Raw genomic sequence first — 26,941 nt, 5'->3', positions numbered from 1 at the left:
CCACCCCTTTCCCTCCAGCAACTGCACATGATGGACTGAAAACCTGTTTGAATCACAGCCGAAGCACAGTGCCAGGCCGAGTGCAGCAACGCTGCTGTTCATTATCAGTAATTCTTACGGAGACCCCTTAAGCCAGCTGGAAAGAAGGATGTTTACATAAACGACAGCAGAGGAGGACAAGGAAAAATGGCTCACTGCTGACATAAAGAACTCCATTTGACCCTAAAGCTGCCCTTTCAGTTGAGGTTCAAGACTAGCTTGGTGGTGTTTCCCGGGCAGCCATGCAGCCAGTGGAATGACCGTGCAGTGCTTGGATGTACCATCCAAGGACTCGCAGTGGTACTGCACTGCCTTTTCAGGCTTGAAAAAGTAACGCACTAAGCATCTACAGGGACTAATGAAGATCTGGGTCATACATGTCACTAGGTAGCATGACATCTGTATGTGGAATTAAACATAATTCAATGGATAGGCAAAAATCTTTCTGCTGTCACCTATATATTCATATAAGACAGGATCTTGCAAGAAGCCTCAGTGTAAATTGTCAACAGTGAAACTTTACATCACAGCGAGTCTGTCCACAGCAAGCTCCAAGAGCTCTATAAAATGCTGTCAAAGGCCAGTGAAAAGAACCCAAAAGCTTCAGCTTAGAGTCCTCCTAAGTCTAATGCCAGCAGTGGAAACCAAGGAAAGATAAGTCATCTCTCACCTTCCCCCACTTAGCCAGCTAGCTGCGTCTCCAATGTACTTTCCACAAAGGCACCTAGAAACATTCGAAGAAACAAAGCAAGCAGCTAGACCCATCCAGATCTCTCCTCCTGTTTTTCAGTTGAGCAGGAGTTAAATTTCAGATGTAACTCTCATGGCAGCCTTGTGTGTTCTGATGTCCTTCACCTCCTGCCCTTTGCCTGGTCAGCTGGGTGATTTTTTTCTCTTGAAACCTCTGAAATAAAACTGAGTTTGGTATGTCTTGAGCACTTGTCTTTATTATAAAAGAGGCTTATAATTTCTGAAAAGGTGCTTCTCTTTCACTTTACAGTGAAAGAAGACTGACTGCTTTATTAATTTAGTTAATTAGGCCAGACATGCAAACATGATGAAAGAAAAGACAAGGGTATCAACCCCCTTTTATGCTGCTTTAATTTGTTTGCTGCATGCCTGGTGGAGGTTGTTGTCATTTATTACTTTTACGCACCACTTGACAAATGCTCTCCTGCTCACTGAAAGCTGCTCCTAGGGATGGCAGGGAACTACACTAAGTCCAGGCAAAGTCAAGAAGCCTCCTAGATCTTAATTATAAAACCATAAAAGAAACCAACTGCTTTTGAAGCTTCTTACCAGGAAACAAATGAGAATGTTAAATTTATTTCCAACCATAAATCCCAAACCCTTCAGTTTAATTTTTCCCATGTTAACTTTCTCACCTAGCTAAGCAGTGCTGGCTTCTATTATTAGCTTCTGGCCCAATATCAGCTGACCGCCATCAGTCAAACTGTCTTCATCTCAATGAGCTCAGGGACTCCCAATGAACTCTGTGTATGCAGACTTGTGCTTGCAGCCTCTAATTATTTTCTAACAGATAATGGAGCATTTAAGTTCAGAGAGGATAGATTTAACTTGTAAGTGGATCAAAACCCTGGATAAAATCACAGCTCTCAAGATTACTTCTTGGAAACACTAAGCTTATTATGGGTAGAGAGGAAGGGACCTCAGCAATTGCCCATGACAAGTTTCCTTTAAGATTTTTTTAGACTCAAAGATGCTTTCCAATTGCAGCATGACTTTGGAATATATTACATTATAAGGAGAACATCTGGTTTGATGTCAAACCATCTGATCAGGCCAAAGGCTACTTGACTTATCAGACAATCATAACAGAGTCAAATAATTTGAGACTGATGAGGGGAAACTGTTTTTGCAACTTAAATTGCAAGTCCCTGTTCTACTGTCACATAGCCACTCATTTGCCTTGTCTCTTCACAATAAGAATGCTGTTCGCTCCCCCAAAACTCAGGACCCCTCATATTTTCTTACTGTTGCCAGCCTTCAGGTGATGCGTAGGATCCTTCCCTCCTGCTACCTTCCGCATCTATTGGCTACTTCTCTCCCAGCTACGCCTGCAGGCAGCAGCAAGACTGCCTATACTCTGAATTCAACTTCCAGCGGCCTCCTGTGGACCATGAGGTGTGACCAGCCAAGCAGGGAGGAGAAACAACACACCGCAACTTCAGCTCCTAATCATCCGAGCACCCAAAGGGAAACTCTTAAACTGTGCAATTCTTCCAGAGACAAATGACCACAGATTTGAGCAATGTCAGAAATAAGTGGAAAAAAGGGTAAACCTAAGTTTTACAAAACAGTAGCAACAACCTCTGCAGAGTGAAAAAAAATTCATGAAAGCCCACTTGTACGTCCTGCTTATCTCCTGGAGAAGGCAGTATGGGTCACTTTGTAGACTTTGCCTCACATTGTTAGTGCAGACACAGACTTCTATGGTGATAATATGTAAGACAGCAGGGAGCAGAGTGAAAGAAAAAGAGTTAGCTGGGAATGCGTGGAGAAAGCAAGGAAAACAGACTCTGCTGCAATTCCCTGAAGAAGAATTCCATACGGGGAATGCACTTTTTGGTAACAGCCAATTCATCATCCCCTGATGGGAGGAGGGTAGGAGGTGTTTGGCCATAGCAGGTGCTAACATCATGCATCGTATCATTATAGTCATTAAAGATCCATTAGTGGGTGTTCAAGGTGCTGAAATGACAGCCCAGTAGCCAAACTGTCATTCACTCTTTTAGCACAACATCTAGCAGAATTTCAGCAGCTCTCAGAGCACCTTTAGACTTGCTTTCTGCCAACATTACAAGTTGTAACCGGAGCCTATAGACCAGGCCACTACCATCTCTACTGGCTATTTCTGTAGGCACTGAAGGGGGAAGCCAAGCCCCCTCTGTGCATGTGAGCTGACATTTACAAGAGGCTTTACATTTTCCAGATTCTCTCAAAAAAGAATGCCAAGTTTTACTTGCGAGTACAAGGACATACACAACCGAGTAAGAAGTAACTGCTGACAAAAGCACACCTGTACTGCGCAAGTTCAAAAGAACGAAAGCCAAGGGTTTGACTCACCATCACACCACCTTCCCACCAAGCTCCTGTTCCCACTGATAACCAATATACAAGACACTTGGATAAGAGAAACTCAACCCTCACTATGTTCTTAATGGCAGTTAGACACTTTAACCAGCTTTAAACCAACATTACTCATACCACTGTTTTTTCTGAAAGCAGAGCTGATGGATTTTGGTCTCACATATGCTTATGGATTTTCCTAATAAAATAATGTCAATTAACAATATCAAGTTTTATCAGCACAGTTATACTGACCAAAACCTCAGAGTGAGAAGTTAAACACATTTTCTCACTACAACTTACTGCAGTGCAATGAAAGACACTAAGTTACCTCATCTCCTCCTAACAGCTTATCAGTTTAAAACTATGTCCTTTCTGCAAAAGAAAGGACTAGTCACATTAAAACCACAAACAATGCCCAAGTCCTCCTATTATATAAACAGTATTTCTTAATACAAAGCTTATTTCAGAAAATACACTACCAGGTTAGGAAGTGAGGTGGCAGGAACTTCTATACAATCACATGAGCAATTACTTCAAAAGAATGAAATTAAATCTGCTTCTTCACCGAGTCTATACAGGAAAGGATGTTACAGACTACTGCACATACATCAAACGCAGTGCTAATACAAAACACCTTACTTCTTTTCATTGTGACTTATATCAACTCATGATGAAGTCCGATTTTTTTATTATTATTATTATTATTCCAAAACTAAAAACAGCCTTTAGTTTTCCCTCACCTTCTGACCACTGGGTCAGAGGCCCATGGAGGACGGTTAATTTAAAGAGAGAACCTTTCCTAATGTAGCTGCATCTCACACAGTTAAAATCTCTAGTTTCCAAAAAACTTCCTCATTTCTGAGCCATTTATCAGATGCTGTGATGTATATACCGGAGGCAAATGTGGTCCACTGAATTAAGACAAGCAACTCTGTCTTTTAACAAGGACCTTATGTTTTATTTGTACAGTGCTTCAAGGTTTAATCAACACCAAGAAAGGAGAAAATACCATTATTTTTCTATTTTACAAATACATGGGATCTGATCCTGGTACAAACTGCATAGCTGCACTGCCTTTAATACAGTACGACCCATCTGCTTTGCTTGAGGACAGACTCTACAGCCCTGAGTGCCAACGGCAGACTCGAGTACAGCTGGCATTCAGGGGACTTCCATTCCCTGCACATTTACTTCAAAAGAATGCTGAAAACCAGATCTTTTCTTTCTGGAGATCTACCATTAACAATACTCTTGATCATTACTTTGTCCATTAAGCAAACATCTAATCCTCCTTATCCCTTACTCATTCCTTCTGAGCAGAGCTGAAATGGCTTTTTTTTAATTTGTGGAAAATGATAATTGATGTCATCAACATAAATGCGCGGTGCTCTGTGAAGAGCACAGAAGATACATTGTTCTATACAGCTTTAGTTCGATTGCCTGAGAATTCACACATGATAATTTGTCTGAAATATCTAAACCGTAATTGTTTATTTCTATTCATTTCTAGATGACAGTGTAGACAATATAATGGGAGTAAAATTCCCTTTTGGTTTATAGTCTCATTAATGCTAATCAGATTAAACTTATACACTGAACAGATCTTCAAGATGTAAAAGCACTATGTACTTTTTAAGTTCACAAGAAGAATCTAATAATTTAGGACGTACAAAAAAGTGCAAATTTCTATGATTTGTCAAAAACTGTCACTGCACAACATGCACGTTCACTATGTCAGTGAGGTTTGATCTTGACACAAAACTACAAACCGAGTGCATGGTCTCTGTGAACATAGAACATCTACAAAAATTATGATCTTGACTTCTTACCAACAATATTCTAGATTAGTAAAGCAAATGGACTTTTAAAATCCACCGTATTTTCATATATCTTTTCCTTCCTTTTATGCTTTGCTGCTGCTGACAGCTCCCAGATTCACAGTGCTTCGTTCCAAAGAACACTAAAGCAGAAGAGAGCTGAGGCTGAACTTCTGATCCTGGGAGCTCTATACCAGTGAAGACCCACCTACATGGAGTGATGCTCCACCACGACTCTTACTCTCTCATCTTAGCTTCTCTGCCATGGAAAGATAAAGTATCTGGTATGTAAGACCGAAGAGATTCAGCTTCTGCTGTTGGGAAGACCATCCGGAAGAAACCTCCAGACATCTTCAGGCCCATGACATCAGCAGAATGAAAAACCCAGTCCTTCAGCACCATGGCACTGACATTACCATGGTACTCCACGTGCTTACTGACAGTTCCGGAGAGGAATTATCTACACACAATAAACTGAACAGGGCAGAGTACTGCCTCATGTAGATCTGCATAGCTCTATAGCTTCAGTGAAGCAAAACCCATCTATCCTCAGCTAAGGCTGTAATTTTTAATTTTTTTTTAAGCATTGCTGCAACAGAGAATGCTATGGATATGCATTCACGCACAGCCAGTCCATCAAGAACTAAGAGCAAGAGGGAGATGGCCCATACAAAAATTCTAAACAGCTAAGTTTTTCTAGAGAAACGGTATTGTAGCTCTGAACACCAGGACAATGCTGGTCCTCTGTACAACCCTCCTTCTATTATTTAAATATAAGGAAACAAAAAACAGGCAGAAATTTATTTTTACAATCTCTGGTCTACAAAGAGAGCCCCCTCCAAGACTAAATAAAGCTGAACATCTACTTACGTCCATAAATTCCACATTGGCTTTGGGACCAGTGGTCTCATTGAGGATTTTAATGGCCACAGGAATCTTTACAGTTTCTCCCTCAGGGACCCAAATACCCTAGAAAGGCAAGGAAAAGCGGCATAAGACTAATAAAACAACGATAACATCTTGATTCAGAGATTCATTTCTTTTTGATGTATTTTGTTATAGACTGTGCAATTTAATGCGGAACCTTGGAAGTCGGAATACACAGAGTAAGTAATGAAATAAAAACATCCACAAAACTAGTTCTTACACCAGAATAAAACCCTTAAATAACATGAAAGATTTTAATACCAGTAAACCTCCTTGTTAGGCCTGCTTGCTTTTCCCAGTCACAATCACACTTTTGCCGAGTAATATCAGTGATACACATAACTTTTCAGCTGTGCATTGCTTCCAATAAAATTAAACAAAAATCTGGATTTTCTGTTCTAGATTCGGATGCTAAACCCACTGCAGCTAACAGTAAACTCCTACTATTGAGTATCAGCAACAGGTAGGTCATACTATAATGCAGAAATATGACACCTTGAGAACAACATATTTTGAGTAAAGCACTTAGGGGCTATTTCTCTAACCAACTCATATCTAAGAATTTAAAGCTGGGATGGCTAAAAAGTAAACCTTACAATTAAAATTCACAAACTGAATGTCTCTTGGGCTACCCTTCCACCCTTATCTATTGCTGTTTTCTTGACAACTTCATGCTACCCATATCACCTTATTATTCTCTAAGTGCTTTCAAACTGATTATTTTAAAATGTATTCCCATGGCCTGTAGCTGTAGTCACCTGGTCTGTACTTCCTCCCTTTCTTCCCCAATTTGAAGACAGACATGTATCAGTGCTCTGACCTATCACCTTTTTTCCATATGGTTTGGTGATTGTTTGAACTGTTCCTGAAGAACTACTTCATGCCATTGAAATCTGGACGCGGCCAACAGATCCAAGAATTCTTTAACGGATGTATTTTTTCTTGTGTGGGTTCTGCTCTTGCAACCTGCTTGTTAAAAGTGTATTAACACAGAAGGTACTAACACTTAGTTAATGATAACCTATCGTTATTTAACATGGTATGATCACTATTACTAGGCCCATCTGACAATCCCAGTGTGGTATGAGATGCTTTGCTGCAACGCAGAACTTCACTGTTTAAACATTAAATGAGGGCACCCACTGCTGCGTAGCAAAGATACATACCTTGTATACAGTTCCAAAGGCTCCAGATCCAAGAACCTTAACGCGTTTTAGCTCAGTTTCCTTCAAGATACGAAGCTGTGCTTGGTTGGGTGCTGTGCCACTTGGGGTCAAGGGTTCTACGAGCTATCAAGGCAAATCCAACAGTGTTAAATCTTTGAAAATGTGAAGATCCATCAGAAGCTTATACTGAAAAGAACCAATCCAATTAAACACTGGAATAAGACAATGAGATGTACCGATCTGCCAGCATGGGGGGGGAGAATCTCTCATCTTTAAAATAAATCAACAATGCTAAGAAGAAACCAGGAGACCTGATAAAGAAAACCCTCACTCAATGTGTAAAAATTTCCACTAGGAATTGCATGATGGAATAATGAACTTGAAATTGAATTGGTGTCAATGACACACCCAAGGACTTTTGCTAATAGAGGCAGTATAAATATTTTCTACATGGCAGAAATACAGCATTTATTATCAGTGCGCCACCTTCTATTTTTGCCCATTTTAGTACCTTTTAAGTCAGCCATATTTCTTTTTAATAATCCTGAATTAATGGGTCATCATGTTTTTATTCTGTTTTGGGAAGGGGCTCTTCTGAACTTCTGTTACACCACACAAGAGGACAGCTTTAAGGACAAAACATCTTAACACAAGACTTATAATTTATAACAACCACTTATTTACTGCAAAAAAGGCACAATTAAACCATTTGCCCAAGACAAAAAAACACGTCCCAAAAAACTTCCTGAATGAAGTACAACAGCACCTTCAGTTAAAATGTTCTCAGCTCTCAACACTGTACCATCTCTGCCAGGAAAACAATGCTTCTTTAAAACCAAACTAAAACTAAATGAAAAGGACAATACTCTAAACACTGAAAAATAGCCTGTTCCTTTACAGGATGAGAAAAATAATTCAGGGCTACTCCTACTCAAATTGGTTTGAAACCACTGCAGTATTTCAAAGTCATCTGTTTACAAGGCTAAATGCCCTGTGCTCTGCAGTTTGAGCACTACCGCTAAGGCTCTGTAAGCATCACGGACTACTTAATTAGTTGACCCGACTACTTTGGTTCGGGTAGAAGTATCAGTAGCTGGCAATTTCCGGAGGAAGAAAAAAACATAACAAAAACAAGCAGTAACAAGCCAGGGTATCACAGAAATAATTTGTGAGCTGTACTTTTTATAGAGTGATTTCTCTTTCCTCCTTTCCATTTAGATGTCCAGTACTTAGGTGGTGAAAGAAAGGAGGTTTGCTGTAAAAGAAAAATAGACAAAGGGGCGGTAAACTCCCGTATTTCCAGTTTGCAGAGGATGAAAACAGCTTCTATGCCACAATCCACCAACGCAGGTATGGCAGGGAGGGGAAGTGCTGTGGGGGCTAACAAAACGCTTGTAGAGTTTTATTGAGAATGATCCACAGAAAGAACAGGTCTGTTATAGCCTTCAGCCAGAAATAAAGACTTTAGCTGAAGCTGTAGCAGTTTGTTTGTTTAGCTGAGGATGCTACTGAGTCAATTCTCAGTTTCTAAGCCAAGATAACAGCTTTCCCACATGTTCAGTAGGAGACTTTCCTCCCTTAGGAACTGCTGTCAGCCACAGCTTGTATCTGACCAAATGGAGAATGAGATCTGGAACTTCAAAGCCGTTATCTTCCAAATGCAATGAAAAACACCTGCTTAAAATCACTTACGTTTAAGTAGGGGCTCATATGATGGCAAGATTTATGTATCTAAAAGCACTGAGTATTCTTACATTTTCTATACAACTGAACAATATTTAACAAGCAACACAAATTCCAGCCAAACATAAAGATACTTAAGGAAACAGACTGAGGATTCATAAATCATTTGCTCCCAGGCTATGCAGTGGAGACAAATGGGAGCAGGACCCTTATAACAAAACAGAAAAGAAAACAGCATTATTAACAAAGCTCTATCAAAGAATTAGTAGCTAACAGTATTCTCAAGCTTTATCTATCTTAAGTAGAGGGACCCTAATGCCATAGCATCATCACTTTTAAAGCACCTCAGACCCATAAGGCTTAGGAGATCTAGTAATCACCTTTGCTACAGCTGAAATATAAGATTTAACTTATATACTTCCTAGACTGCACTCTCCATTCCCTGCAAATCCAAGAGCTGGATGGAGTGGGCTCAGAACTTTGTCCTATAGCTCCCACTATGTAGTTTTTGCCAGTACGACCATGGACCTCATTTGGTTATCCCCTGCAAAGTCTATCTTGCTTTATTAAAACACATTGTATTTATTACTGAACATGACTACAGGCCTTGACAAAGTTTGGACCATAAAGGCGATACAGGCACTAGAGCCAATAGTAAGTGACAGTCTCTGCATTTAAGCATTCTTGATGAGCTTAAGCTTGCTCACTGAAGACATCTGGAATCTTAAATCTGACCTCAGTACATGCTGGATGAAAACTTGTAATATTTAAGCATAAGAGTTACTAAGTGTATTGGTGAACTGGGATATAAGTTCAGTTGGGAGCAGGACAGAGTTCTGAAATGTGGTGTAGCATTGACTAGGTGACCATAAGGCTCCTTTTTACACTTAGATAGGCATGAATCTATATATCTATGGAAAATGAGTATCTTGAAATAGCTTCATTCATTCCATCTGTTTAGTCCCACAGAAGTCAGCAAAAGGATGTTCTACAGACTTCACTGGTAACTGGATTGGGCCTGAATATCCTTGATATAAAAGCAGATCAGCTCTGTGTATCTTTCCAAATTAGTAACTACTCTGAGAAAGAACACGCCCTCACCTCGGTCTCCAGGAACCTTCGCAATGCCCTCTTCTTTTTAATGCTCTTGCGCCGAACATACACAGCAAACGTCAGGCCCAGAATGACGATGATGAAGAGGCCACCAATAACTCCCGCAGCAATCAGAGGAGTTCTAGCAATCAGAATTAGAGACTTTATTGGGAAGTAGGGAGGGAGACCAAAGAATAGCTGGGTATATAAAACACAATCACTTTGAAAACTTATGAACTGTCTTATGACCAGAGTTTCTAAGTCAGTTCAAAAGGGAAGTCAGGGGAAACACATTAAGATGTGGTATGGCTTTTTTTTTTTTTTTTTATTCAACATAACAATTTTACTATTTTTCAAACCACCATGCACATGGGAGGAGTCGTGTGGACAAGGAGACACAACATGCACTTTGATGGCAAACGCAAATCTGCAATGGCAAAATGAGGATACAGGTATCTGCAGTTTATCCTGCAAGAGCTTTAACTATACTTGCCCTTTCTTTAGCTCCAAATAAATTAACTCACGAGTTTGTGCATTTAGGGGAAAAACAAACACACAGAAACTTCAACAAAGGAAGTCATTACTACTACCAAGCACCCTCTCAGCACTCTTGGTTTATTAGTACTATGAATAGATATTTGGATCAGTAGTTAATGGTTGCACCCCTCTGACTTTACTATTGCTTTTCAGCACAGCCAAATCCCAAATCGGAAGACTGCTGTGCTGGAGCCAGAAGCTGCTGTGAAGAGTGCCAAGCTAAGCTCAGCTTTTGCACAAGACTGTCCCTCCACTATGTCTGTAACTCCTTTAGCTTTTCAGGATCTTGAGCAGCATCACCTGCAATTACTAATTTGCTTTTCCATAGTGCCAAGACACAGTAGGCTGGCATTGTGGTAGATGCTGTACGAGCACAAAACAGGACAACAGTTTCAGAGATTCACCTGGTTTGACTCAGGTGCCCATGTTTGGAGAGTCCCTATACAGCCAGTGGAGAGAAGCAGGCTCCCGCCAAAGAATAAGTCAAAGCAAGAGGTGCTCTGACTCAGTCTTCTCTCTCTCCTCTGACTCTGTAGGGTGGATAGAAGCTTCCAAACCAACTCCCTAAATTAGGCATTTCACAGAATGCCGACAACTCGGTAGCATGAACACCCAGTGTTTATAATCCCAACAATGGTTGGAAGGTAGATAAAAAGATGGGGTAAAAAGAGACAACATGACAAGTGCACAGCATACTTGCTGCTGAAATCGTTAACTACAGGAAAAAGGCTGGCTTAAGATTGTGGAAGAATCACGGCTACAGAACGCTTTAGCAGCCTTCCTCTCTTACACCTGAATGATGGTGAAAGACACATTACAGCCTACTAATAAAAACGTACTATTCTGCAATTGAAAACTTTGAGGCATCTCCGACTGAAATAGGAAACTGATTAATCTGACCCTTTATTCCTCTTTTTATGTCCTACCACAAAGCTGGCCAGTGAGATGCAGTGCCATCTAATCTGGTTTGGTACACTAAGGTGCATCTACATTAGCACTAAGTACATTTTTGAAGCCCATCTCCAAACTGTCCTGTCTCCAAACTGTCCTAATTGATCCTAGTCACTGCGCTTGGGCTCCAAGCAATCTGGCACACAGCCTGGATGCCTTTCAGATGGTATTAACCAGAAGATAGCTCCAGGAGCACATCTGATGTGCTTCAACCCCTAACCAGCATGCTGTCCAGAGGATCAGACTAGAGCTAGTCCAAAGTAAAATCCTCTGCAGCAAATGTAGCCTAGACTTTGGATCCTCAGCATCACCTACTTCACTCTCCAGATCCACTGGAACGCTACTCGCTTCTGTTAACAAAGCCTTACACTGTCACATCTGGTTATTAAAGCATCGTGTTTAAAATGCCAATCATGTTTATCCAGGAAAAACACATTAAAAGTACTCAACACCTGAAGGTCTATCATAGTTCAGAAACTTTACAACGGAAACCATAAAGCCTGCAAATAAGTAACCTGAATGCTGCCTGGGTACAAAATGATTATGACGTTTTGGAAGTGCAAATCCAATATGACCTGTTGCTCAGGTAGACACACACCTTCTTCATCTAGCCCAGCCTTGAGACACATCCCCCCTTTCTACTCTGATTAATTATTCTGGCAATTTTGAGCGCAGAACTCACATTAAAGGACCTAGCACATCCACCCAAAACTATGGTCCTCTTCATTTGGCATATGTTTTCCAAGATGCTGACGTGAGAAACTCTTTAATGGGCAGCACTGAAAAGACCTGGACATCAAAAGACTTTTACGAAGCTAGTACTGACTAACATTCTTAAACAAAAGGATGTATTTTCTTTACGCTGCCTGAATAATCATATTTCTAGCAAACACCACGAAACTACAGACTGACAAAACAGGAAAGACACCTCCAGGCTTTGAAGTGCATATTTATAATCATCATAACAGTTGTCAAAATAAATAATTACGGTTTTATGGTACCATGTACACTGAAAATATTTACATGATAGACCATTATAAGTAAACAGTTCCAAAGGAGACATAATGGCTAGCCAAGTAAATAAAATGAAGTTTGAAATTGCTTGCATCCCTTTATTGTTATACAGTATAAAGGTTCAAAATGAATGTTTATGATCTATCATGTCAACTCTCACCAACTTTAAAAAGAAATCCTCATTATTTTTAGTAGTGATTTGAAAAAAAATGATTTTTGAAAAACTTCACCAAACAAGCACCTTCTACTATAGTCATTAATGTCAAATACATTTTAAAGAGATTAAATTTAACTACTTGCTCAAGCCACACTGATCTTTAAAAGGCTTGTAAAAGAGGTTAATTATTTCGAAGCACAACCCTCAGCTAGTCAAATATTTTCCAGAAACTCAAGGTTTCAGTGGTTTGCATATTTTACCTGAAACTTTAGGAGCTACATCTAAACAGAACGTTAAGCTTAAGAAAAGAGCATAAGAAAAATAATACAGAATGTCAAAACAACCCCCATATTTAAGTCCTAAACAAGCAACTAAAATGCAGATAAAGTTGTATTTTGAACTCAAACAGTGAACAGCTGCCTTCACTCATAGCTCCGTCATCCTCACATAAAAATCATAACATACACAAACATTACAGACCTAAATGAATGCAATTTTATACTGTGCAGCTTCTCCTCACCCTGCTAAGAATGAGCTAAGCCCCAAAGTCAACAAGTGCTTTGTTTGATATTCTAGCAAATGACAAGTCATTGGCTTCAGTGCTTTCTGGTATCATTGATGCACTTCATGATCATGTCTAAGCATTGTTTCCAGCCACACGTAGATTATTTTCCAAGCACTTGTGTTTTGTCAGTGCCACTTACCTGCTTTGGGTTTTTACTTACGTTCATTAGCCTGAGCTTGTTTTCTATGTATTCTGCTAACCTCTTCAAGTCTCCTGTATTATTTCATTACTATCTTCATGTTTGCAATAATTCATATTTAATACCCTCGTGAATTCCATTAACAGGCTGTTTACCTTTCTTTTATATTATTATTAAGGCTGTTTAACACAGATCCCTGCAAGGTGGTGGTGATCAGAGAGGTAATTGAAGACAAAACCTTTCTCCCATTTTGTTTTTTTTTTAATCCAATCTTTTCTGCATGTGCACCTAACCAAGGGTTCTGCTTGATACACAGCTGGACACACAAGCCTCCTTATCTCCAGTGGCGTTAAAGGCTTAATCCATTTACATTATTGTTACATTACTGTCACATAGCAATTTCCATTTGTGAATGCAACTAGCTGTATTTGCCCATCACAGACTACTTCACTGCCAACTTAAAACTAATCCCATGAAAATTAACAGGAGCAATGTTGATGCCAAGACAAAAATTTCCCCACCAAAGAGGAGATTTTTTTAAAAGACATTTTTAAAAAGACCCCATTTCCCTCTTAGGGCTTAGAAGGGTTAAAGTCAGGCAAAGCAAAGCAGCTGCATGTCTGTCCTGCCTATCCAGCATAAATACAGACAGTCAAGAGTTGATTCTAGCTCACACTTCTAGCTTCACTAGGAACCCACCCATGGGAAACTGCTTATACAGCCACTACCTTCATTTACATACTGAAAAGCTATCCCAGAGGATGAAAAAAAATTGCTACTAGGTGTTTCTGGACTTTTACGCTGATGCAAAATAGTTGTCCAAGAAACATGGCCCTGAATCATAATTCCACCCCATATAATTAATTCGCTATTCCTCACCCCTCCCCCAGTTGAGGGCAGAATACCCAGGTAATGATTGAAGGCGGCGGCAGCAGGGGAGGTAGTGGGAAGGAAAAAAATCACTACATGTGAAAAATCCTGCCTTCTAAACTGGAAACTGTGTGTATATGTGGCTAAAGCTGAAAGAAAGATTCTAGCATCCCCTTAGGAGAAATGAATAATATATATTTCTTTCCTAAATGTGCACAGTGTTTTCATATTTAGAAGCACCTAATACCCACTCCTGCACACCAAAATTGACACAAAAAGTTCAAAGTTAGTATGCCAAGGCAGACAAGGATGCTCCGTAGGGGAGCTTGTATCATCATTCCATCCACTTCAAAACATCAAAACATCCACAATTCCCTCAGTGCTCCAAGAGCCAGGTTTTAAAGCCTAATTACTGACTTCCATAAGCACATGGTCTCATACTCTAGACTGGAGAACACAACAGAAGGGGGAAGGCAAAAGGAGAGGAAACAAATTTTGGTCCATGGACTAAAGCTATGAGAGAGAACACCTGCTTTTCTACCTCTGGTGTTAACCCACATAGTGTGACGTGCAAGTAAACTGAGCTTTGAAGACAAGCTGTTGAAGAGCCCACTTCAACCCTCCTTGCCCCTGCCCCCAGTACAGTTTATCAATGTATCCAAACAGGATTCATTACAACTTTGAATATTCGTTAAGCAGTAGCTTCTTGTAAATTTTCTTTAACAAGGCACTATTTTTTCCTGATGGACAACAAGGCTAACTGACGGCTGGCTGATCTCATGGTGACTACCAGCTCCTCATTTAGTCTAGAGATGGACAAACTGCGTTCAACCTCTCTGTCAACTAGCTGTAGTTAAACCCTGGTGGCAGGGAGTTTTAGCCACAACTTTTCTGTTTCAACTCCCAGTTAATACATTTGACTGGGAATAAATGATGACGTCTCTCTGATTACAGTATCAACATAGGGCCTTTTCATGGGCTTCTTTCCCCATAAAATGGAGAAGGACATTTTGCATCCCTGATGTTTTTAGGCTGAGATTTTTCTCTTCTGCCACAACGCAGAAAAGGAATGTTACTGTTAAGAACTTGCACAGTGACTTTGTTTTGAGACTTGTGCTTTAAGTAAAAGGATTAATGTTGCCTGTAAAACATGCCGAGTCAGGTCCCATATAATGTAGATCGATTTATCTGTGACAAAAAGCCAGTTAAATTCACTAGATTGGACTCAAAGGTGAAGCCAGTTCATCAAGTAAAAGAACAATCCTCTTTATACACTTGTCATATTTCCCATTTTCTTTAGGAAGAGTAACATTTGGCTTCAAATAAAGAAAACTAGAACTGTAATGACCAAGGGCGCTGATGGACTGCTCTGAAACCAAAACCACCAACATTAGCTCAAGGAGTTCCTCTCTGCATAAGGCGCTCGTGTTAGAGGCAATAAAGTCGGCAAGCAGTACACAGGCTTCTTCGTAACCAGTCGCAGACAACTGGCTCTATGATTATGTCTGTGTACGTGAAATTAATAATAAGAAAACATGTTTTCCTTAAACAGAAGCACACAGCACAATCCTCTGTATGACATTATAGGCTGAGATATTAGTTTGTCTGGCAGCACTGCTTTCTGTTCATTAACTGGCAATACCAAAAGTACCACAAAGCAGCACATTCTGACGCAAAAGCTGTTACTTGGCTTGGGGAGCTGGAGAAATATGATGCAGAGTTTGTATTAAATCAGTAGGTAACCAGATGTTTGAATGGGAGCTGGGTCGTACAGAAAATATAACTTCTAGCGTACAATCGGCCACTTAAACTGAGTAAGAACATTCCTTTGCTCTGCAATAAGGTGCTTAGGGCATATTTTTATAACATTTTCTTCATTGCTACATTTTGGTATCTATTATACATTCCAGCAGAAGTGGACGGACAAATTACCTTCACCCTCCATGCTGTACAACTTTTCAAGCAGAAGGCTGAACTCAAGCTCAAATGGTTCAGAAATTCCTTCAGCCTGCCCTCAGTTTTGCTCCACCAGCCTGACTCTAAAGATGAGTGAATACTGCACAGTCAGTATTAACAGAAATCGTTACCTTTTCAGACGGCAGCTCGCTTCAGTCTAACGCATGCCTTTTTTTCTTTATGGTTTACAACCAATCAGGCAGACAGCTGTCTGCTCACACAAACATTCAGAAAACACAGAGCCTGGAAAAACAACCAGATCTCTGAAGACATGCATTTATGACAAATTAGTTATTCACTACTTTGTTCTCTAAAGTATTTGGTACCCATACAGGACATGGAGGGACACTGACTTCATTCTGGTGGTAAGTCAAACTAAAGAACACAGAACAGCAAAGAATGTCTCAGAGTATTTTAAACAACCAACAGTAGGAAACTCCTTTGAATACTGTGCTCTTCTTTCCACCTGATTCAACCAGTAAGTGGTTGTAAGTCATTTAAATTCCCATTAAGCGTTTTCTGTAATTGAGCTACTCAACCTATGAAATATCCAAACCCTTTAAATCCCTAAGAGAAATCTTGTCCGTAGGATCCCAGAATTGGCTTGCTTGCTTTCTACAAGCAACTCAGAGCAAAAAGGAGCTGCCAGAGTTAAGCCCAGGAGTGTTACAAAAGTCACGTAAAAGAACTACACAGTTATTTAATTCTTATTAGAAAACAAAACTTTGGTCCTTCCACTGTTCAGTATCAAAGGACTGCAATTCTGGTCAGTTTTGGAGCTGGAGACTGCTGTCCCTTTTTTTAGGGTCACACAGAGAAAAGTTTCTGTTTCCATCTCAGAGATCCTAACAGATCATTGAAGCAATGGTTTCTGTACCACATGCTCTTCACTTTTATATTTACTGCAGAAAATAATCATTGCTCTTCTGAGCATGCCTCAGTCTCTTTCTTTATGCACGATTCTTGTGATTGTTTTTTGGGATGGCAGCCCTTCCTTTTTTGTTATTGGAGCCCCCTTGAAAGTGGCCTTTCAGAAAATTTGAGAAGCACACAGCAGATTCAATCTGTGTTTGTCTAACTGGTTATGGACACTGGACTCTTGACTGTTCCAGCTCTTGATTCATCATTCATCTGGAACAGCATTTGCTTTCACAAGCTCCAGGAATATTTCACAGTAGGGAGCTTTCAGGGCCTGCATTTTGGGACCAAGTCTGAGATCCTTTCATGGATTCCCTCTTTCCGAAATCTTTGTGACTTCAGGTTTCTCTTTGCTGAGAACAGAATCTGTACATTACAGATAGCCCTAGCTTCCATCAGTCCCTTTCTGGTCCAGCTCTGCATCTACACTCACATGAGCAATCCCACCAAAGCCATGAGCAAGCAGGCAGGCTACAGTATAGGAGTTCAGCACTGGACACTGCAGCAGAGGTAGAACAAAAAGTCAAACCCAAATGGAACAAACTAATGAGAACAGATTTTTCACACTATGTTCCTGATCTTCAAGTATCTTGTCATACCCAATCTTTAGTTTTGTGACAAATGGAGAACTTACAGGGACTTCAGCTGAGGTTTTTTTGTTTGTTTTTTTAGGGGTGGCATTAAACCATCTTTGGGACCTATGTTTGAGATTATAGTTAGACTGCATGGAGGATCTGTAGGTTTAGCACTGTTGGTTCTTTTCCAACAGTATGTTTGTAAATCTATACCCATATACTCTGTGTGTGTTTATCTCCATATATAAATATCTATATAGATATATAAATGATTAAGATGCTTTCCTTCAAAGCCTAAAACAAAATAGTTACATTTCATCCTGCACTGGTTTAAGTGTTCTTTAGTATTTCAACAAATGCCTGAAAATGGCCACGATGCTGTTGTGAACATATATTTTAGCTTCTTCTCATTAGAGTTCTAACTGTGCAGCATTTATCTTTGTGGAACATAGGAGGGAATAAACTCACGCAGCACTCATAAGCATCAAGCAAAATCCAGGGTAGATGCAGATCAGGGTATATAGTATTTATTTCTGAGTATGCCTGATGCTGCTTTGGAAGTTATCACTATTATATTATGAGGATAATATTCTGTCTGTGTAAGTGTCCTACACAAATTATATCAATCATTAGAAAATCCCATTCAATTATGAGAAAAAATGGTAAAGAAAATTGATATCCTGTTTTTGACACAAAGCTTGCACAGAATCATCTCTTACACCATGATATGCCCATGAATTCTCCTAATCCATAGCCTATCACTCCTCCCCAGGAGTACTTACATTTGGTAATGTAAGTGAAGCAGAGAGACAGTCTGGTGCATCCTGCAACTCCTCTTAATTATAGCCATCTCCACACCACCAGCATTTCCCTAAGAGGCCATTCAGAGAAAGGTTCAACTTAGAAGCTCTGAATCCACCCACCTTCACTTCTCTCCTCCATATCCACAACCGCCCAAAGGAATTTATTTCTCTTCAAAGACTGTAAATGGAGCCAAGGAAACTGGGTTTTGTGAATATTGTCCTTACTCTCTATTCTCAGCTTTATCAATGATTTTTTTTTTTTGTGTTTCTGTACACTGCAACCTCCTATCATCTTGATAGTCACAGATGTGACTTGATTAGAAAAACAGCTTGTGTCCATGGTAAGGATAATGCTCAGAGTAACCTAGACCCTAGAACAGCTGTTTTATTATGATTACTTTGCAGTACAGTACGGCCCACACGAAGGTGAATGATCATTTAGTGAAACAGTTCTTCCTCCTTCCAAATTTCAGCATGACAGAGCATTCCAGAATTTATTGCTGGTAATGCCTTATATATGCATCTTACAGATGTTAAGAACACTCCTCTTCCAATAACTAATAAACTCCCAGAATACAGCAGGCCAAGCATATGGGGAAATGGTGATCCAGCTTCAAATCCCAGACATTTTCTTCTTTTGGCCACAAATCTCCTCTTCTCCCTCCCCAGACCCCCAAACCAATACTAGCTGTTCTGGCAGACAGTTGACCCTGTTGACTTTCTATGCCTCTTATCTCTCATAGCTCCTGAAGCCCACTGGGACTCAAGAAAGCAAGGAAAGAGAAGCCCCAAATGCATCTTGCTTTTTCTCTATCATAAGGGGAGAGAGGGCAGAGGGATTGCCTCTCACCCCATTTTAAAAATACATGTAATTGAAGTATCTAAGGGAGAAGGGTGCAACAAAGCTGATGAAATCCACTAGAGAGAATACACATAAACATACCGCTACAATTACAGATTTTGGTTTTCTTCCTTAGTAATTGTCTTTTTCCGACTGGAATTTTCCTGGTAAGGGGAAAGAGTTCTCTCCTTTTAAAAGGCTGTTGATTAAAAGTCAACACAAACCTCCCAAAGTTTGCAATCTGGCATCTGATCCACTGGACGACCTCAAGTATCAAAGCGGAGCCAGTTCATGCAAAGTTGAAGCAGTGAGACAGCACTGCACATTGCCTGCATCCAAGTCATGTACATGCATATCACTGCCACAAGGGAGGGAAAACTATCTACAGGAGATGGGAGTATTTTAAAGCTAGAATACTCTCTCTTCAATCTCTTCTTTGTCTACTATCCTTACTGTGATTGAGACTACGAATATTTACTGCCAGTGGCCCATTTTTGATGCAACAATACTTTTTACTTTTTCCCTACTGCAGATCATGAGGAGCAGACAAAGAGAGAATTTATTTCCAAAATTTACACATTCCTTTAGGGGAGGTTATTCAATCAGACAAAGCTAGGTCCACTCACATGGCACCCACTGAAGTGAACAAAGTCTCCCAATAGCTGATGCAAGCCTACTGGGAACACAGAAAAGACCACTTTGGCCACTGCCACACTGGTGATTTGCCCAGCTAGAATTAGTCCTCTTCCTTCCAGCCTACCAGCTCATCTCTGTTTCTTCTAACCAACCAAGTTATAGGATCTGTGCATCACGGTCCATGCTCCCAGCATTATTTTCAGATTAACATGCTATATTGTCAACAGTAGGGATGACAACGTTCTACCTCCTCTTAAGCATGACCTGTAAGTCCATATTCAGTAACACTGGCATCAGGCCTAGGGGTTCTAACTTGGCCAAACTTTAAAAGCATTGACTAGAACACAACACATGGAGGCAAATTCGCCACATGGATTTGCTAATATTATTATCAGAAAGTTACACCTTATTTTCATCCTGACTTTTCTTCAAAAACTCTCCCTCTTGTCCTCTTTCTCTCCATGTCACCAGCCTTGCCTCCTTCATCCACTCCTCAATCCTATTCCATACCTAAGAGTTTAGTGTTTATTTGCCACACAATGTCCCTCCCTCAAATTCCTCAAAATGCCTCTTTCACAGAGTCTTCTAAAGAGAACTGGCTACCATTAAACACCTTACTGTGCACAGGAAATGAGATTGAAACCTTCCCTGTGTGTATTTTAAGCCCTAATACTTCAGTAATCAGAATCTATTTTCACTGTATATAAACTCGGTCCATGGTCATAGCTGATCCCGCTTTGAACAGGAGTTTGGACTAGATGACCTCCTTAGGTCCCTTCTACCACTGTTACCTTAGACCTGGACCCAACCTCATCTCAAAGTGTAAATTATGGGATCCTAAACCTGGCTTTGAAAATCCCTCAAGCCAGGCCCTGAAACTTCAGAGTCAGGCTAGTGAGGATCTATGAGTTAAAATGGAATAGTGACTAAAATAAAACAGGTAATGAAAATCCAAGCAAGTATTTTAAGAGGCAAATAAGTTTTGGTGTATTGCTTTGATGGCCTGTGTTTCTAATGGACAGACTAGGTCACCAGCAGGGTACTGGTGGGAGCCTAAGACAACTTGTTTGAACAAACAATTCACACATTTTTCTCCAAAGGTTGATTGCATTTCAGTCAATTTTCTTGCAGTTACTACAAGAAAAACTTCACATAATTTACAAATCAGGGATTACACGATGACTGGAGCATGTTTAACTCAAGTCTGGCCTTTGTCCTGATGACAAGGCTTGAAATTGTTCTCAAAATTTTGCATAAATGCTGTGAGACTCTTAAAGATGAGGGATGGCTCGCTCTGTCTAGAGATGTACTAAAACAGGCAAATACCATACTGAACTGCTCACAACTTTCTGCCAATAAAAAACTCTCAGAACCAGCCAACACCTGTTTTTCATGTTATCCCACAATCTTTCCTTGCCTGCTTCATGATTTGCTCAACCTCAGGTAACTAAAGAAATGATTATCTGCATTATTTTCTGTGGATTAAACAGCCAACATACCTGAGAAAGAACCTGCTCACCAGTGTTTCAAGACGATTCAGTTAAAAATTTGCATCAGACTGAAAAATAGTGCGAACTGTTTATCAAAAGTAGAGTGGTCCCTAAATCCATTTCAAAGGTTACATACAAATAAAAAAAAATGTCATGCTTTCTAGACACCTTTCTTTCTAACACTTCACGCTACCAAAGATACACCTCTACCAATGCCTCTTCCATAAAGGGGGAGCAAGGGCAGGGGGAGCAGGGGACACACAAGGGAGGGTAAGAAGGAGAGTTGAAAGAAAAAAAAAAAAAAGAATTTGTACAGGAGAGCAAAATAAGATGCTTAGGACTTCACTACCATTTAAGGCTCAACAAACTTGACAAAGATGCAAATTAGACCTTCAAATTTACGTCAATTAGTGCAGAAGCTTACGGGGGAAACTACTTGCCTTCAGCTGTGCCACATGAAATAAAAATGCAGTAATAGTAACAGCATTACTATTGGGTTAAAAACACTTACTGTATTTAGTCAAAATTAATGTCTTGTTCGGATGAGCACAGACATGATACAGGAAAGTTCAGTCAATCAGGGAAGATCTCAGTCACTCTCTCCTCTTCCCTACCAAAGGCTAAATTTAAAAACTCAGAAGTAGCTTGACTGACCTAATTCCTAATGAACAAAAATATGGCAGCACAACAGAAACCCTGTGTACAGTCATTTGGGGCCTTCACTGTGTGCCTCATCACAGCAAACAAGAAGCAAAACCCAGCAGCTAGAAATGCAGTAGCTAGATTTGCTTATATGTGTCCAACTCAATCCTAGCAACCAAAATTCAAAGGAAGAACTCCTGGGTCCTATTCCTAGAACGTGAGCCAAAAGCCGCTCCTAGCTGGAAGCTGTTACCACGCACCTGAGGTTGCGATGTCAAACACTGTCAATAATGACAGGAAGCGCCAGTGAAAACCTCCAACCCCACTTCCTCTACAGCACAGCACAGGCTTTGCACAAATTAATTCTTTCAAACAGAGCATGCCTGCAAAAAAAAGTCCCAGTCTTGATTTTATAAGCCTAGTGTTGGAGAATCAAACACTAGCAGGGAAAAGCATTCCAGGGATTAATAATCCTTCCTCAAAAGGCATTGCCATTTTAGTACTTTGAATGTGCCTTTCTTCAGATTTCAGACATTTCATTTTCTCACGGACAGACACCCTCCCTTTTAGTTTGCTAGACTAGCACCATCTTTAAGCAAACTTTTGTTCCTTGCATCAGTATTCTTAGACGATAAACAGGTTCACACTTTAACCTTCAGACAAAATAATTAGCATTAGCTGCTTGAGCTCCCAAAGTACCTCACTGTAAGGCACAATGTCCAAAGCTTTAATAATTTGTGGTGGCTCTTGCCTAAAACCTCTCTAATTTTCAGTCCCGAGAAAACAGTGAATCTCTGAAGGTACAGGGCCTACACTGCTGTTCGACTCTATCCACTACCACTATAAAGAGGTAGAAAAGAAGCAAAATACCTCTACATTACAGAAAAGAGATGCAAAGTAATCCGAATTAGCAGAGGTAGGGTGCTGCATGGGAAACAAGTTCAGTGTTAGATGCCCCTTTCCCACTACAATTTTAATGTAGTTATTTGAGAGACTGTACAAAAAGCCCAAAGGTACAGATAATTTATATGGCACTTCTTTTGCCCTGTTACTTCACTTTACAGCATGGCAGGAAAAAATTGTAGTAAGAGAAAGTAATTTGGTCTGATGGCTTGATTTACTAAAGCTCTGTTCCGGCACAGTTGCTGGTATTTTGTGGTAACGCTTCCACCTGTGGTAATTGCTGTAGTACAACAGTCCACAGTTAGCACCAAAGGACGGAAGCCTATTAATTCCTCGGAAACTGTAGCTGCTATTATTAGTTTACCATTGTGTGTTTGCAGGCTTCATTCACCTAAAAGTGGAAAATATCTCATCAAATCCAAATCTGGCATTTCCATTTCTGCAAAAACAAATGAAAAAAACATCGATGGTGAAGCTGGTTTTCATCAATTAACACGTTATCTGCTATTTATGATCTTATGTTGGAAAAGCTGTTGCAAATTAACTGCAGTATAGAACTTACACTTGTATGGAATATGAACAAGGTAATTTCATTTGCAAACTTCAAACACAAACTCCTACCTGCATCAAGTGTTCTAGGTTTAATCATACCAAGAAATATTTACCTGGTTTTAAATAGACTGCGAAAAGTGAGCATGTGGGGAACATTCTTGCAAGGAATAATCTATCCCTGAGCAAAACCCAGTCCCCCTCCTATTGTAGATTATATGGTTTGAGATACTAATTTTGGCTTGAGAGATCTAATTAAGCAGACTTGCTGGTATAAATGCTTACAACACAGTTACATACCATCAACGTACTGTTCCAAAGAGCCCCAACCAAGAGTTTTTCATTCTGTGCAAAAATTGTAGCTCCTTTATCACCTGACAGGTCACAGTGAGGAAGCCCAAATGCACAGAATTAAGTCTTGGCTAGATTCTAAACAGAAATACGTTTGTCACATAAATTGTCTAAGTATGAGAGAGGAACAAATCCTGCCTTACACAGGTAAATTGGAAGTAAGACTGCAAGCTTTACTTCTAATTTATTATATATTAAAAATTAATGAATTACTAAGAAACCATTCACTGAGGTTTAAACAAGTCTACTTCTTACATATTTCTAAAGCTCTACAAATGTATTTTTAATAATAGATAATTAATTTATAACAACATTAAATCTAAATTAAATACACATTTCAAGCTATAAAAGTAACCCATTGGAATGCAGCAAGATATGTATACTGTTGCTGTATAATAAGGTCACTTTTTCATGGCATAATTTATTTCTGCACCATACCATTAGTATAGCCAAACCAGTACAGGCACACAGACACACAGCAAAAGACCTGCATAGCCTGATGAGGAAGAAAACCAGTGACCACTGTCATGGGACTGCACGTTGTCTTTCATTCTAACAATCCATTTTCAATAGTTGGGAATTTCCTAATGTTTCTAGTCTTTCCACAAAGACCCACCACATCTGGTATAATCTTTTTTTTTATTTTTTCTGTTCCTAGTTTCAGTAAAAATTATTTAGCCACTTTTTAGCACAAAGAATTTTCTTCTTTTAAATGTATTTTAAAATGTATTTTGCAACTCATGGTAGCACAAAAAGGAAAAAAGTATTTAAATAGCTTTTCTTGAGAACTATCTGCAAAGGTGCTGCAGAAATTTGGTAACAACCTGGCAGAATTCCAAAGCTTGGTAAACATTTTATTAGAGCATCCTGTATATTTTCCATGGTACTCTGCATAAATTGGAGAAGCTTGTTGTTAAAGTGGGCTGACCATATGTATACTGCTAACCAAGTCGGGCAGTACACTGAAGGCACAGAGGGGTAGGACTTCACGAACTCTTGGCACGAAGTTCAGCGATAACAGAGGGACTACAGACTGCGTGACATTCCCATGTGCTACGCCAACTGAAGATAAGTCACTGCACGCTTCTGCAAGAGATCTGCTTCCTTGGTAAGACTGGCATGGCACTAATGCTCCTTCAGAGTTCAGCAGCTGAAGAAGGCTGCTGAACAGCAAACCGAGTAAGATACTAAGGATTACTGTACCTATATTCACATGGAGACATACTAAGGCAACTTCTCTAACCTTGGCATTTCTCTTTTTGGTATGCACCACCATGCAATCGTGGCTATTAGTCAAACCCACCGAGCGTGAGCTGTGTTGCTGAGAAACTTGCTCTATGAACAGCAACAATCTCAATATACATCAATATACATCATCATTTCACTCATATTCCACTCCTTGTATAACAAACTACTCCTTACATCAGATTTCTTGCCTTATTCTACCCTGTGCACTCTCAACAGGGTCCTCAAACTACTGGAGCACAGAACAGATTTTAAAAAAGCACTTGGGTGACTATTGCCTCTAGTTCCTCCACTGTCTCAACCTTGACAGGTTATCTTCATCTCTCTTTAGAGCAACAGATCCTACCAAATCCTCCAATACTGTAAGACCACACAGGCCAACTCTATTGAGGTAAAGCACATTCACTAGAAAACCCGAGCAGACCCCGCACAAATCTTTCTCAGAATGTCATAGAACAAAACGTGTCATGCAATGAGGGGTTTCATCTGTGGTCGCATCTATACGGCAAAAAGAACAAACACCCACGTTGCCCCTGTTCCAACTAGACCCATCTCAATAAATGAGAGTGTTAAGAAGTGGGACAGCTTTTACAAAAAGAAAAAAAAATAAATCGTTCTGCAAGCCAGTGGCTTTCCCACATGTCACAGGCATACTCAGAACACACTCCTCCTAAAATCCCAGGCAGCAAAATGTTGTTGTGGCAATAAACGTGGCCACAGCAAAGGTCTGTTTGGGAACCAGTTCAGTAGCATCAAGTTCTCACACAGAACAGGGATTTCTCCATCAATCTGTCCTAAACAGGTGAAGCGTAAGCTCTGCCCCATCCACAGACATAGGCCCAAACCAGTCTATTTTTCCTAGTCTCAATTCCTAGGAAAAAACCCTCAAAAAACAAAAAACACAATCTGTTTCTTCAACTGATCCATTTGGTACAGCATCAGAGAGTGCCATGTCAGAAGTACCTCAAGAGCAGCATCTTTTATCAATCAGGACAGGTACGTAGCTTAGTTTGAACTCTCAGATCCTATTTTTCCTCTTATTTTATACAGATTCTCCTCTTCTTCCCCTCCAGAAGTGACTATCATTATTCTATAAAAACATAGACTATACGGAGTGCTTTCCTCCAAGCAATGGAAAAGAGCACCATAAAAGCAATGGACACTAACAGTTTATTACAGGTGGGTTTCCCTTCCCCATCATCCTTTTAGAGCTACTAAGCTGCTGTGAAGATCTATTGAAGTCATGCTGTGTAGGGGTACAAAACAGCTACGAAAGGATTTGCCTATGTTATACAAGGTCTACTGTTAATTAGCTCTTGTACGCATACACAGCACATAAAACAGCTTTTTTGGTTTAAGAAGCAATGATTCGTTGAGAGGATGTCCTTTGTTGATATAAAGAAAGTATTAGGATTGTAATTTGAGTTAACATCTACACATCGCTTTCTGTAACCACTTGACAACGGTGGGCCTAGCTAATTAGCTTCCGTTAGTTAAAAGGGAAACGCAAATGAAATTTACTTAGGGCATAAATCAATAGAGATATCACTTGCTTCAGACCAACACATTAAGGTGCTATTTCTTTCTCTTCCAGATCCACCACAGGCTTCTGACTACACCTTCAGATTTACAATCTCTCATGCACCAGAAAAACAGAAACGTCACTCCTCCTTTGATGATCTCTTTTCTTTTAGTTTTAAGTTGAAAGAATCATGGGGAGGATGAACATGTTTAAAACTCATACTTACAGTCAAAACCTTTGACCACAGCCTAGCCTGAACAGCTGATTTAGCTCAGAACACAAGCCCTCGTCTCCTGCACGGCCCCTATGCAGGGAGGAAGGACGGAGGGAGAAAGGGAGGCAAAGAGAGAAGCTAGGTCAGCCTTACGCCAGCCAAGGACTCCCCGGGCTTGGGGCATTCTCCGCTGGCAAGGCCTGTCCCGCACCTTTGGTGTTGTGCGTCGTTACTGCGTCCTGAAGG

The 26,941-nt window shown here is 40.1% G+C and overlaps 1 protein-coding gene across 1 annotated transcript in view; it reads right to left on the bottom strand.

The window, feature by feature from the left end:
• Positions 1 to 26,941, bottom strand: part of ERBB4 (erb-b2 receptor tyrosine kinase 4) — a 381,166-nt gene that overhangs the window by 114,977 nt on the left and 239,248 nt on the right. The window contains exons 18-20 of the mRNA XM_067298612.1: positions 9,827 to 9,959; positions 7,043 to 7,165; positions 5,820 to 5,918 (exon numbers count right to left, since the gene is read on the bottom strand). Of these exons, the coding sequence (XP_067154713.1) occupies positions 5,820 to 5,918; positions 7,043 to 7,165; positions 9,827 to 9,959 (355 nt within the window). The remainder of the gene's footprint in view (positions 1 to 5,819; positions 5,919 to 7,042; positions 7,166 to 9,826; positions 9,960 to 26,941) is intronic.

Source organism: Apteryx mantelli, chromosome 6, assembly GCF_036417845.1.
Source record: "Apteryx mantelli isolate bAptMan1 chromosome 6, bAptMan1.hap1, whole genome shotgun sequence".
Classification (NCBI taxonomy): Eukaryota; Metazoa; Chordata; class Aves; order Apterygiformes; family Apterygidae; genus Apteryx; species Apteryx mantelli.
Note: the sequence above shows the minus strand (reverse complement) of the source record. Positions and strands in the feature narration are given on the sequence as shown.